General features: G+C 37.1%; 1 protein-coding gene across 1 annotated transcript in view; it reads left to right on the forward strand.

The window, feature by feature from the left end:
* The first annotated feature begins 2,262 nt into the window (after positions 1-2,262).
* The window catches only part of BOLL (boule homolog, RNA binding protein), a 54,708-nt gene continuing 42,012 nt past the window's right edge, over positions 2,263-14,958 (forward strand). The window contains 5 exon segments of the mRNA XM_028509618.2: positions 2,263-2,630; positions 6,442-6,585; positions 9,890-9,981; positions 11,729-11,783; positions 13,120-13,195. Of these exon segments, the coding sequence (XP_028365419.2) occupies positions 2,610-2,630; positions 6,442-6,585; positions 9,890-9,981; positions 11,729-11,783; positions 13,120-13,195 (388 nt within the window). The 5' untranslated portion in view covers positions 2,263-2,609.

Here is a 14,958-nt window from a genome sequence, read left to right on the forward strand (position 1 = left end):
TCCTAATTCAATAACCTTCAATGGGCAAAGGTCTCCAGAATAAAATTCTAAGTCCTTATTCTATAGTACAAATAGCATGGCAGAGTGTGCTGTGCATGGGTAATGCAGTCAAACACAACTAAGTTTTGAAAACTGCATCTACCACTGAATAGCAACATGACTACACAAGTCACTTTTACCACTCTAAGGTTTCGATTTCCAGGGAGAAAGAGGGTGACAACTAAGGAGATTAAAAAAGAATGTGCCTAGCCTAATGCTGGCTACATGACAAGGGCTCGATCTCTTTCTTCCCAGCTCACCACCCAGACCAGCATTCCAGCCGTGATGCATGGTGCCCTCTCCCAGCTGGGAACACGGTGCTTCAATGCAGGCCTCTGTGCTCCCACAAATGTCAGAGCACAGGTCATATTACCCTGTTCTGCTTGTATCTTATTTATTATCAATGACTTTAGATATAATTATTATTTTGAGTAATTAGTCTTTCCTCCCCTTCTAGACTGAAAACACCTCCAGGACAGAGGTGAGATCTTATTCACTCTCTTATCTCCCGTAGCATAGAGTTATGTACTGCACACAATAGGAACTCTATAAATGTTTACTAAATTGAATTTATAGTTTTACATAATTTATCTAAGCTTTAAAGTGAAAAACTACTTTTAGGGTAAGAATTAAAAGAGAAGCATAACAAACAATTACCATATTGTATATACAGTATATCCCCCAGCACCCAACAAAGGCATTGAAATAAAGTTGGTGTTTCCTAAATTTTGTTGATTAATTTTTGAACACCTTACTGTAGTGAATACAGTCTTCAAAAATAAGTCTTTTTAGTTTAAAATAAAAGGACAGGTAAAAGAGAGGATAGTAATATTTATAAAATCCGTCATTACTTGTAGAAAAATGCCTAAAGAAGATCAATGGTATTGAACAGCAAAATTATTCTGTTCTACAATGTGTCTTAATTAGAATCAGTTTGTACTCTTTATTTCCACAAACACAAAAACTTGAAAAAATGAGCTTATATTGTATGCAGAAATGTATAATGAGATTCAGGATGCTTTAGCTGAACTGTATTCAGTTAACAAAAGTTGTGTCCATTTCATTCTTGGTAAATAACATTAAGAGCTAATCTTTGAACAGATTAAAATATAGTCACGCTGCTTTTTTTTACATTTTATCTTAAAAGTAAAATAACCCAAAGTCAAACTTTTACAATAGAGAGAACAAAAGTTACAGCTGATGTAGTTTTTTTTAACAATTATTGCTGCTGATTCTTTAAAAATATATGGCAAAACGGTTAGTTAAGATCATGAACTGTTGTCAGAGAGACCCCAGGTTAAATTTGTTATAGCTTTAGCCTATAAATCTTCAATTTACTTAGCCTACAAATCTTGATCAAAGATTACGTAGCCTACAAATCTCCATTTCCTCACCTGTAATATAAAGATAATGGGAGTGTCTATTTGAAGGGTTGCTGTGAGGATAAAATGATTAAATATACTGAGTATAAGGGACTGTGCCTGACACAAAGTGAGGTCTTGATAAATGGTAGCTATAATAGCCACCATTATTACATAAATTTATTTAGTAATTATTTACAATTTGCTTATGCATTATAGTATGTATCACCAATCCAATATATCCTCAGCTATGTTTTAGAAATAATTTTTACAAAGCAGTCTTTCAAAGGAGACCCCAAGGCTACTGGCCACTCCAGCCAAGACTCCCAGTCCTCACCCTCTCCAGCGCGTCGGCAGCTTCGTGGTGGACGGGCTCACGAGGCTGTGCGGCGGACTGGCGTGCCCAGCTGGGTCCGGCCCGCGGGAGCCTCGCGGCCACCGGCCTAGGGCGGGCGCCGGACCCGGGCTGGGCTGAGCGGCGAGTCCTGACGAAGCCGCCGGCGCTGCCCTGCCCCGCCCGCTCTGCGGGGTGAGTGACGGCGACAACAGGTGCATCGCGGTATCTGAGCTTCTCCGGAGCTCCGAAGTTTGGCTTGTCGGGCCCTGAGGGTCAGAGTTTGCCTATGGGAACTGCTTTCCTCGCCTTGAAACAGCCTTACGACGTCGCCCCTCAGCCGGCTCTCGCACCTTAGTAAAGCCTGAGGTCACCTCTCTCGAAACCCACGGAGTCTTGAAGCCGACTTTTCTCCAAAGGGGAGAACAGGGAAAGGCTTCCGGTGCATTGAGTTTTGCATAACCGTTCGCTCTCTCCTTCCCGGCCGTCCGAAAGCTGGCGAGAGCGGCACCGAGCCCTCGATCCGCACAGCCCACGCCCACTCCGACTTGCTGCACGCTCTACCCCTGAGACGGCCCAGTTCCGCGACGACTGGCTACCGCCGAAACCAGCCCGCCCGCGCCCCACCCCGACTTACCGCGCCCGCCCGCCTGCAGCCTACGACGTCGTTCGCTGCCCCTCCCCTCCACCTCCCAACCCCGCCCCGGGTGGCAGGTTCAGGCCCCGGGTCCGAGCCTGTGCTCCTGCAGCTGCCACCGCCGCCGCCAGAGGTAGTCTCCGTCGGGAAACGTGGTGCAGCCTCTTTGGTGCGAAGGTGCTTTCAAACTTTAGGTTTCTGTTCCTTTCCCCCACGTTTCCGAAGAGCATAGAGGAAGATGGAGAGCGAGTCTGGGGCGGTGAGTACAGCGGTAGGGGTCCTTGGTCCCGGGGTAGCGGGGACAAGGAGCAGAGTGGGCTCCGTCCCTGAGAGGCCGAAAGGTCGAGGTCTGGAGCCCAACGCCTGCGATTTTGTTGGGAAGAAACGTGGACAGGGTCCCCATCGAACAACACGAAGAGCGGCCTGCCCCGTAAGGCCCATCGGATTGTGTCGTGGGTTCAGGAAGGTGCGACCACTGGGCCAAAAGCGGTATAGTCGGGCTGGGGGACCTCGGAAACGGCTGAGAGATTTTGGGAGGCGGTGGGTGGCAGGGCCCGGTGCACCAGACTGGGTCCAGGCCAGATAAACAGCTTTCCCGCCGAAAGTGGGCTCGGCTACGTCTTTGACGCTCGCTTCGGCAGACTCAGCCCAGCCTCCCTTTGCGAGGAGTGGGCAGGGCGGCCGACCCCTCTTCTCCCCAACTGCTCAGTGGGGACTCGAAGTCCTGAGCACTCTGGGAGGAGAGCACCAGTGGCCCAGGTCAGACGAAGATTAGAGGATTAACACTGAGCCACTCTCGAGGGGTTTGGGCCGAGCGGGGGGAGGGGCAGGAGGCGGTGCAGACCATGGCAACGTGCAGCCGTGCTCGCCAGCAGCCAATCAGCGCGTGCTACGCAAGGGCGTGGGGTTAGCTACGCACGAGGCGTGGGGTCGGTGCCGTTGAGGGTTCCCGCCAAGGCTGCTGGCGGGTTTGTGGGGCAAAATTTCTCGCTGGTTAGCCTTTTTTTCCCTCCCGCACTGTGGTGGGGAGGGGGTGGATCCTCGTGTCAGTTCCCAAATTCACGATGACCCAAGAGAACCCGAGGAAGTTGTCTCTGCCGCCATTTCCTCCAGCGCCTCAACTTGCTGGCCTCGGAGGGGAAGGAGCTTCGAGGCCGTGACTGCAACGGTTAGCCCGCCCTCTTCCTGTTGTCTTTGTTGGCAAAGTAGATGATAGATTTCGAGATTAATTCTCCAAGGGTGGAGGTAGTGAAGGCACATTACTTTGGAGGAGATTTTTAATAAACTCACCAGTACTGGAGGTTTACTAAGCTAAGGACCCTTCTAATTACCTAGTATAGATGGTTTTCGTACATTTGCAAAATGATCGCCAGCCGAATTTGAGGCATTTGTGTTCAACTCTGCATTGTTATGCTTCTCTAGGGAGCTTAGGTGTTGCCTCTACCTGAACCTTGTTACTACTAACATTAAAATGTTTTGTAGGCTATTATTCATACTGTATTCTAAAGCCTGCTGACTACTGGTTAGCATATCGTGGTCAAAAAGAAATTATTTATTTGATTATTCATTCGTTCTACAAATATTTACTGAATCCCTGCTATGTACCATCAGTACTTTAAAGGCTGCAGTGAACAAAACAGGCAAAACCCTTTCCCTCGTGATCATTACATTATAGGAAAGAGAAAGTAACGCTAAGTAAATTATATATTATGTTGCAAAGTGATGAGTGGTAACGAGAAAAAGCAGTTGGAACATACAATATAGCAGGAGCCTTAGAAACTGGAGAATGAATTGTATTGGGTGTAAAAGGTTGATGTTTTTCTTCTCTCAGTATCATATAATTTCCCACGATTGGAAATAAAGCACTTTGTTCACTTCTGTTCATGTCATCCCTCTTTCAGTGAAAAAAAATAATCAGGTTCCCTTTTATTTAAACAAATTTGAGAACAAATGAGCTCTTCCATTGAACACTTTGTTTTTATGAAGATTTTTTTTGTTGCAAATAGGTGATTTCTATAAACAGGCAGAGGGACAAGGTTATATCTACTATTCTATTATTTCTAACAATACAAATATACAATTGAAAAATAAAACTGAGCATCCCAGGACCATTTATTCTGGGCACTATGCCCTACAAGTAAAGTCACTGAAGTTACAAATAACCTTCAAATGCCCAGAGAGGATGCCGAAAAGATTGGACTCCAAATTTCTTTAATTGCAAACAACATAGTGATTAGTAAATGTGATGATTTTTTGTGGTTTAATAAATGTTTTTATGAACTCCTTTATTAGAAAGCATGTTTTTCCCCCCCTTAAGACTAGATGGAGAATAGAACCCATAAGGTTCAGCCTATAGCCTCACAGTCACTACTGGCCTAGACATTTGTACATCTTGCAGAAATTAATTTAGAGATGATGGTTTTGTTGGCTAATGAGAGAAAGTGGAGGACCAATACAAAAAAGAACAATTCCATTATCTAAATTGAAATTCATTTTCATGTATTTGTTTCTCAGAGAACTGAAATTATGAATTTCAAGCTTTTCAAAACACTTATGTAGTATGGTGGACTGTCCCAGAAGTCTGTTTAGTGTTCCTAGAAGGAAAATAGTTAGCAACACTCTTGCACTGGTTTCTCTTCAAAATTCTATTCTCAAATCTTTTTTTAGAGGTACCTTAAGAGTCTACTCTCTTGCCATTGTGCAAAGGCTCATATGTTAATATATGTTTGTTAAAATCTAAATTAGGTCTCCTGATTTACAATTCTGAGTATATGGATATACACTAGTTCAAGTCGTTGGTATAAAAACGTATACTTATGAGTTACAGGTTTATAATTTTTTATGAAATCAGTCAAATCTTCAAACTGACAAGTGCACTTAAAAATCCAATGTTAGCCCTTGCCGGGTGATTCAGTTGGTTGGAGCATTTTCCCATATACAAAGAGGTTGCAGGTTCGAGTCCCGGTTAGGGCATATACCTAGGTTTCAGGTTTGATCCCCCATTGTGGCGCATCCAGGAGGCAACCAAACCATCTTTTTCTTTCATATCTCTGTCTCTGTCTCTCTCTCCCTTTCTATCTTTCCCAAGTCAATGAACATATTCTCAGATGAGGATTAATAAAATAATTTTTAAAAATTAAAATTTTATGTTAGCTGAAAAACAGTGAATTTAAATGTCAGTGTTCATTAGTTTGTCAATATTCTTTAGCCAAAGATCACCAAGAACACACCTGTAGTTTAATAAAGTTGGGTCTGTTGAATTGTTGCCCTTCCTAGGGCATACACCATGGGGCCTGTCAGCAAGACAATGTTAGAGAGAACTTAAAGGATTTAGGCTTGTTGTAAGCATTTTTTTAGAGAAGGTTTAAGGAAGAAGGGCTTTACTTTGAAATGCATGTTGTCAGAATATAGGAGTAATTGTATGATTGGTATGTTAATTCTTGTAGACAAGAAAAATAGATCAAGGCTAAAGCAGTGATAGATCAAGAAGGAACAGTCACTCATTTAAGCCAGAATAGAGGGATATTTGATCATTCTTGTGGTTTGGACAATGCTTTTGTTTTTGCCAGTGTTCAGGTATGATTGTGGTATGGTCTTATTTTTATCCTAATCCATCACAGTCATGGAATAGCCTTGCCTGTTTTTGGTGTTCTGTTAACAAGAGAGTGCCACAGCCTACCTATGAGTTCTAAGCCAACTCCTAACACCACCAGGACCCAGATGGTTTCACCAAGCCAGCTCCTAACTTTCCAGGGCTGTTTTTCTCTTTCTCAAACTTGTTTTGAGTTTAATATTCCTCCTTAATATTTATAATATTAAATAGCATACTTAATAATAATTAAGATAAGTATGTTAAATAATATGTTTTTCCCTGTAGTGGAGTCTACATTTCGTATCTTTATGTCACCCCTAAAGTTACTAGCTTTAATTATAATCTTCATGAATTAGAATAAAATTAAAGTCTGCAATACATATTATTTAAATTACTTATCTTTTTGAAAAAACATGTTTTCAGCTTGCATCAAAAGTTATATCCAGTGCTAAAAGTTTAAAAGAATTTTATTTTACAGCAAACATCAAATCAGACGCAAACAGATTCATTATCTTCATCCCCTAATCCTGTGTCACCTGTGCCTTTGAATAACCCAACAAGTGCCCCAAGATATGGAACAGTGATTCCTAATCGCATCTTTGTAGGAGGAATTGACTTTAAGGTACCTATTTATGCATATAACGTGGTGTGGTTTTTGCATTAGAAGTTATTTTATTTCTCAGGAATTGTTTTCTTGTACAACTATAAAAATAATAACATGTTTGCTATTTGTACAGTGAATAATAGGTTTCAAATTGTCTTAAAGAATATTTTCAAAAACAATAGAGGCTAAATAAAGTATATGTAATTGTTCAGTTTCACATACATGGAAATTGAGGCTCATTGACTTGTGTATAGGCTCTTAGTTGAGTGAAAGAGTAAAGACAAGAGTCCCGGTTTTCTGACTCATAGCTCCATAGTCTTCATTTCACCATACCACACTAATTGTATTTTATTGCATAATATTCCAGTAGCCCAAATAATGTGATTATAATTTGCAAAAGAAGACTCAAAAACACACACACACACAAAATTTAGTCCTGTGAAATCCTGTTTCTTTATCCCAACTTTTATTTCAGATTCCTGAGTAAACTCCTAGACTTCCATCTCTTGCAAATTGCTTTCTAACAACTAATTTAAAATTTGATAACCAAATCAGCCCTGTGATCTTGCCAGAATAAAGCATCTCCACAGTAATATATTCAAATAACATATAAGCTATTTCAGAGAGTCATACTTTGTGAGATGTTTTGCAGCATCCCCATATTGGAGGTAGTAGTGAACACCTACAGAAAAGGCATGCATGGATATTTTAAGTGGAATATGCCCTTAGTTCCAAGATATATGGAAGGATTTTTCAAGCTTTCATATTATGTATTGGAAATTACAGTTTAGAGTTGTTGTCTTTCTTAATGCAAAAAAAATACCCTGTGCCATTAGGGCATCATATTTGATCATTATAATTTGCTATTTCTCTATAATCAGTCTGTCACAGTTTGAATAGAATTACTGCTCAAAAGAAATAACTACATTTAATGTATTTTTCAAAATGAATCTTAAGCAACTATATGATTGGTTCACTAAAAATAAAGAAAAAAGGATTTCTTATTAAATGCTTATTTTTAAAAAGATTTTCCAGTTCTTTGGAAAATATTAATGGCAGACAATAAATATTCAAGTTAATTATTTCTGTTCAGAATTTATGTTACAACTTAGTATATCTTTAAAAAAATAAATCATCAATAAATGTAAATATTTACATGGCTAGGTTATTCTAACTTACCTACAACTTTATTTCAAAGTTGAAACCTACAACTACAAAATGAATTTTGGAGGCCATTGTTACAGTTCAGTCATAGCTTTAGGGTAACTGCTAGAGTTCCCTCCCTTATGATACACCTTTTCCAAAATCATAGATAAATGTCTGCGATGAAACAGTTTATGTATCAGCAAGTAGTCTCAAACTTTTTAATTTAAAAGTTTTCTCTTTAGAAGAGAAAACTGTCCTGTAGCCCATCTCTCTTTAATATTTAATCATCTTGACTTTCTGTCTCCTTAACTTTTCAATGAAGTCAAGGTGCAATATTGAGCTATTAATTTTTTTACTAGAAATTAGAGTGAATTCATTTGTTTTCAAATCTCTAATAGAATCTTTAGTCTGGCGTTAATTCCATTTTGTGCTTACTGAAATAAGAGGCATTCATATAGCCCTAACCAGTGTGGCTCAGTTGGTTGGGCATTGTCCCACAAATCAAAAAATCACTGATTTGATTCTTGTTAGGGCACGTGCCTGGGTTGTAGGTTCCTTCCCTGGTCAGGGCATGTGCGATAGGCAACTCATCAATGTTTCTCTGTCACATCGATGTCTCTCTCCTCTTTCTCCCTCTCTTTCCTTCTCAAGTAAATAAATAAATAAATAAAGCATTCATTTATTGTTAGATTAACTCAGTATTTGTCATCATCCAGTTTAGTAGGCTTTAGGATACTAACTAGAAGCCAATAATGTGTATAAGTAGCAAAGTAGCAGTGGAACTCAAGGCATAGCTTTGGTATTAGGCATGTGTTTACCTGTGTCTGTAAAGAAAAAGTTTTATAGGGACATTTAAAACTCCTCTTGGGAGCAAACAATTATAGCTGCACCAGCAAATGAAATTGCAATGAATTTAGTGCAAATAGTTTAGGAAAGGTGATATTAGTCTGTTATGAGACTAATTAAAACCAAGTATGACCCATCTTTGTAGACATCTTCTACATTATAGTGTAATTATGACTCGGAATTTTTTTAATACTGCCATAATGTCTGTATTTAGCTGAAATGTATATTAAGTATGATAAAGTATCTAGAAACTTTAAATCTTGCAGCTACTTCATTGTTACCACAAATTGAATCCCAGTACTTTTGGAAATACATTCTTTTCCTAGGATGTTACTCTTCCTGGGTACTAGGCTGATTAAAATAGTGGCTAGTAGACCAAGATAACTTAGTTTCACTGCCTTGACTATGGGCTTCTCTAGTAACAGAGGTTTCCTCCACTTTCTGAAAGTAGAGCATTCCTGTGAAACCTTTTGTAAACTGAAGTGTTACAAAGGAAGGAAGTATTTACATATGGAAAAGTTTTTATTTAGTGTTTCCCAGACCCCAAAAGTAACCTACCAAGTCATACCAAATATATTTAATTATGTCCTGTTTTAAGCTAAGCATAACATCCTTACAAGCTCTCAGGTTTTTCTGATACCTTAGGACACATCTTGCTCAGAGATACACAAAATAAATCAAGATAAAGCACAGATGCTCACAGACACAGTTCAAGGCTCTGGTGGCTTGATGCTGAGCTGCTGAGTGCAGTTCCAGGGGAAGGCGCTTGACAGTGCCACTCTTTTTGCTTAGGCTGCATGCTGCCTCTGGAAGGGCTCACTGCAAAAACGCTGAATGCTATTTTTACTTTTGCCTATTTTTTTTGTAAAAGCAAAAATCCTCTTTGATTTTTATTCCATTAGCTAAAACAGGAACTAATGTACATCATCCATAAAAGCAGCAGTGTAAGGCAAACTTTCAGAAAATGGGGGATATCTGTATGTCCTTACTATAGCTATAGCCACGCGTAATTCAAATTATTTTTTTAAACTGGCCAACTAGAAAATAAGAATTCCTTTAAATGCTGAGCTTTCTTTGTCGTTTTAGAACAGTTCAACTCAAAACTTTATTGTTGAACTATGTTTAACAATGTAATTACTCCATAAAGCAAAGTATTTACATATATTGATTTTAATAACCTAGTGGTTTCATATACTGTTTTAATGAGCAGTATTATTATATTCATATTATTATTTATTTATAAATGTTTCTGCCTCCAAAACAAGCATAATATTTGTTTTATCTTTTATCAGTTAAAAATGTTCTTTGTGTTTTCTTTCTATGCTATTAGACAAATGAAAATGATTTAAGAAAATTTTTTTCCCAGTATGGGTCTGTAAAAGAAGTGAAGATTGTAAATGACAGAGCTGGAGTGTCTAAAGGGTTAGTATCTCTATAGATAGTACATAGAATTAACAATTGTATTTTTATTGGGTTCCTAGGTTTTGTATGCTTACTTACTTTGGTTCCATTTTTTAAAAAGAGAATTTTGTGCTTTTTTTTCCCCTCCTATCTTTTGTTCTGTTGTGTATTTTGGATGGAGAAGGGTGCTATTAATTTCTTGGAAAGTTATTTTTGCATGTGTTAAGGGACTATTCAGTGTTGCATAGCAGGTGCTTAATGTTGATTAGGTAATGTCCAATAGCTAAGCAACTAGAAGCTAAAGGAATCAGATACTTTTGGAAATTTATACCTGATTTAGACTAAAGGGAACTTCATTTGAAAAGAGTTGGCGCAAAGGAATGTCTATAGGTTGTGCCTCAGAGACTTAAGGGACTAATTTGAGAACTATAACTCAGGAATAATTTTCATTTGTTAATCAAGGAGAACGAAAATTCAGAAGAAAGCAATAATAGAGTTTGTCTAGAAGTATCTGATGACCTTAGCACTATTTCAGTGGATTAGTATGTGTGAAAGCCAATTGCAGAGAAGAAAAGCGAAGTTTACATAGTTTGACTGCAAAGTTAAAGAAAATGGTTAAGGCAGTAAAGATCAGTGGAACATTGTATTTGTTTTCTTGAGAGGCAAGTCAAACATATATACAGGCGTGTGTGTGTCTATACACACATATATATGCTTAAGAGAAGGGACCAATAAGGTGGATGGAAAACTATTAGTGGGAAACAACATATGACAAGTGGGTAAACAAATGAAGTATTTCCTCAGACTGATGAACAATATTAGGATAAAGTGAGATAGTACTTCTTTTGTTTGGCTAATAAAGTTTGCAGTGTTTTGGTAATGTTCATTTTTTAATCATTGAAAATCACATAGAAATACATACAAACTGTATTTTATGCCTTTTCCACTGGGTGGTGTATGTGTTCTGCCAAAAAAAAATTGTTGTAAAAATATTTCCTTAACCCTTGTTTAATGTTTGGACAAATAGAAAAAGAAACTTTATATATAATATAGTAGTTATAAATTTAAGAAAATAATCAAGATATACATATAGCACTACTCAAAGAGTTTTCTGAAGTTACTTAAACAGAAATTATGTTTTGGAGGGATATGCTTTTTATTTCTCTCATTTCTTTTTGTCTACCTAGTTTGGCTTTTTTTCTTATTTGTATCTTGAGCATTATATGAAACATACTCTGAAGGTAACAATTATATATGAAAAGTAGAAGTAAAGTCTAGGCTGTACAGATTTTTAACTTAATTTGGGAAATATACTAATAAGTGTATTATCAAGTTATGTGTGCTCGTAGTAGTAATACATTGTATACTCCTTTACCAATGTAAAAATTTTTATTGTGTTGAAATTTTTTAATTAAAAGGGTTTTTTTTTACTTTGATATTTAAGGCCAAACTTCTATTATTTTAAAGAGATTATTGCTCTGGCTGAAATTTATTACATCCTAATAAGCCAGAACATGTATCATGCTTTTCTGCGTTATACAGCTCAGATCTGAAATTGTTTCAAGATCCCTGAGTTGTTTTTTTTTTTTCTAGTTCCCTTACTCTAAGAGGAGGTGATAGTGTTAGGCTGTGAATAATTCCCCTAAGTTTTGCCTGTGGGTGCACCATAGAATAATGCTCACTCCTACAGTGGCCCATTCTTAGAAAACGAAATTTTAATATACCTCTAAAGTAACGTTCTAAGAAAATAATTAATTTACTTGTATAGGTATGGTTTCGTCACTTTTGAAACACAAGAAGATGCACAAAAAATTTTACAGGAGGTAAGATTTTATAAAGAATTTAATTTTATTTTTGGAACTTCTTTGAAAATAATCTTTTGAGGTATTTGTTTAATAGTAGGGTTCTGGTATAAGGAGCAGTTGCTAAAAAAATTAACTTACTTGCATCTCACGATTAACACTGGTGTCAGTAAAAAATGAATTAATAGAAAAACATTAAAGAAAAACTTAACCTGCAGGAAAATAAATTTTAAAATATTACTTGAGTATGGTTGTGAAGTTGTAATACAATTTTTCATTTTATTTGCTTAAACTAAGAACTTGGAGATACACCCTTTCTGAAATGTTAATAACACTTTGAATTCCTCAAAAACAATGCAAATATAGATTCCTAGAATGAGGTTGTCTGAGGTTATATTTCTCCTATGAAAATCTTTATATATACTAAGAACATTCATAGAAAAAAATCTGTAGTTTGCAATTCAGTATAACAACTTTAAATTTGGCAAATGTAACATTTAATTTTTTAGAAAAAATGGATTTTGCATTGTATATTATTAAATCATTTTTACTCAATTAATTCTCCTTATTCGTAGTAGCAATGTCCTATAGCCACCACAAATACTTAGTTAGCAAATATTGGACTGCTGTTTCCAGAAGAAATACAGGGCTAGGTTTTCACAAGCTTTTACTCGCCATATTTTCATCAACCAGTCAATACAAAACTTTGTTTCTACGTGTGTTTCTTTTTAAAGACATATTTAATATATATTATTGATTCATTAATATTGACCTCATTCCTGAATTAAGGCCATCTAACACATTTTCTCTGTAAGGCACGTGACAGCCTTTTTATGCTTAAGAACATTAATCAGCACTTTAGCTGTTGTAAGTAACAAAATCACCAACATAAAGACAAAAATGCAAAACACATGGCACTATATAGAACACAAAAAGGACATTTGTTTACAGTATAAAAACTAAATAAGATTGTCACTTCTTTAACCTCAGTTGGGACCATATGTTTCAGGCAACTCAAAATTTCTCAACTCTCTGCTCTTGTGGACTAATAACCACTAAATTGCCATGAATATTGATTTTGGGATCACAAATAAATTTTAATGAGTAGGTTAATTTCCCAAAAGTTCCGTGACTAGAGGATTGACTGGATTTTAGATGGGGAATTAGGGTCAGAGCATTGGAACCAAGATTCAGACCCCAGTCTGTTTAAATCTAAAGACTTTACCCTTTCTGCTGCTTTGCTTCTATCAAAGAATGTTGTGTCTGGATTTTAAAAATTGTTTCTTACTAATTTTTTATTGGTTTGTATAAGCAATAGTGTCAAGATAATAAAATTATTTATTTTTTCTTATTGTAGGCTGAAAAACTTAATTATAAGGATAAGAAACTAAACATCGGTCCAGCAATAAGAAAACAACAAGTAGGGATCCCTCGTATGTATTGACATCTAATGTATTTTTAAATATTTTTATATGGTTCTTTTTTTAAATGTTAGATTTTCTATAGAATTTCATTAAAATATTAGATACCTTTCATTTAATAAAGTTATTTTGGCAAAGTCGGTTAGGGGAAAATTTACATGAATAATAATGCTTAAATATATTCCACATAATTACATTTTTAAAGGAAAAATATGTTAAAATATAATATTAAAATTTTAAAAGTAATTGGAGATAATTTAGAACCACTAACTAGAAAATTTTCTTATTAGGAAAAAACTTAACTCAAAATTAGAGTAAAGATACTGAAAGTTAAAATATAGACCCAGTATTAGAAACTCCAGTTGCATGGTATTTTCTGTAACCCAACCACATGTATCATAATTATCTGAAGGAACAGTCCCTAAAGTTTTAAGAATTGTTCAGGTTATTTTTACCTATATTTATTAAAATCTCTAACAGAGTCTTCAGCTAGAAGGAGCAACTTCACATGAAATTAGTAACTAAATTTTCTTCTTATTCTTTATCTCTGTGCTAGTGTCTACTAGAGTGTTTAAAACATTGGGTAGCTATTATACATCTGTTAACAAATTAATAGATTTTGTTTATTTGGACTGTTACATTTTTGACTTAGAAGTTAACAGATATCAAGTTTCATTTTGACTAAATTGTATTTATCAATTTAAAACTGGGCTTCCCAACCCTAGTACCAGTCCATGGCCTGTCAGAAACCAGGCCACAAAGAAGTGAGAGTGGGCAATCAAGCAAAGCTTCATTTGTGTTTAGAGCCACTCCCCACCGCTCACATTCTGCCTGAGCTTTGCCTCCTGTCAGATTAGCGTGGGCATTAGATTCTCATAAGGGCAAGAACCGTACTGTGAACTGCGCATGTGAGAGATCTAGGTTGTATGCTCTTTATGAGAATCTAATACCTGACAATCTGAGGTGGAGCTGAAACAATGCTAGCACTGAGGAGCAGCTGCAAATACAGATTATCTTTAGCAAAGAGGTTCAACTGCACAGAGACATAAATCAATTGCTTGAGGACTGAAATCAAAATCCTATCAGTGACTTGCAAGTGATGATTAGGCTGCACCTGATGGCAGGCTTTAAGTCAAAATCTGACATTTATTTTAGTCGGCATGTGGCCTACCCACTATTTTATTTACAACTTCTGTCAGCACCTCTTTCCCACACTTGTCTCAGTCACAGTTTTGGTAAGCCCACATGCTGACCCTAGCCAAAATGAGTAATAAACAAACATCACTGGAGAGCTTCTTTGAAAGGGGGGAAAGACCCAGTGATGAGACAGCAGAAGACTCTAAGACTGCCAACAAGAAGAAAGCTGCATTTAAAAGAAAATACCAAGAGTCTTACTTAAATTACAGGTTCATTGCAACAGGTGATTCATTCTCCAAGCCCGCTTTGTATAATATGTGGCTCCTGGCTATCCAAAGAAGCCATGAAAACTTCAAAACTGCTTTGCCACATGGAGACCAAGCACCCTGCATTAAAAGAGAAGTCTTTGGAGTTTTTCAAAAGATAAAATGTGAACACAAAGAACAGAAGCAATTATTGAAGGCCACCACTGCATCAAATGTGTCTGCACTAAGAGCATCATTCTTAGTGGCTAACCACACTGCTAAAGCTAAGCCCTTTACTGTTGTTGAAGAGTTGATCCTGCGTGCTGCTAAGGACATTTGTCATGAACTTTTAGGAGAGGCTGCAGTTCAAAAGGTGGCACATGTTCCTCTTTC

The sequence above is a fragment of the Phyllostomus discolor genome, chromosome 4 (genome assembly GCF_004126475.2).
Source record: "Phyllostomus discolor isolate MPI-MPIP mPhyDis1 chromosome 4, mPhyDis1.pri.v3, whole genome shotgun sequence".
Lineage (NCBI taxonomy): Eukaryota > Metazoa > Chordata > Mammalia > Chiroptera > Phyllostomidae > Phyllostomus > Phyllostomus discolor.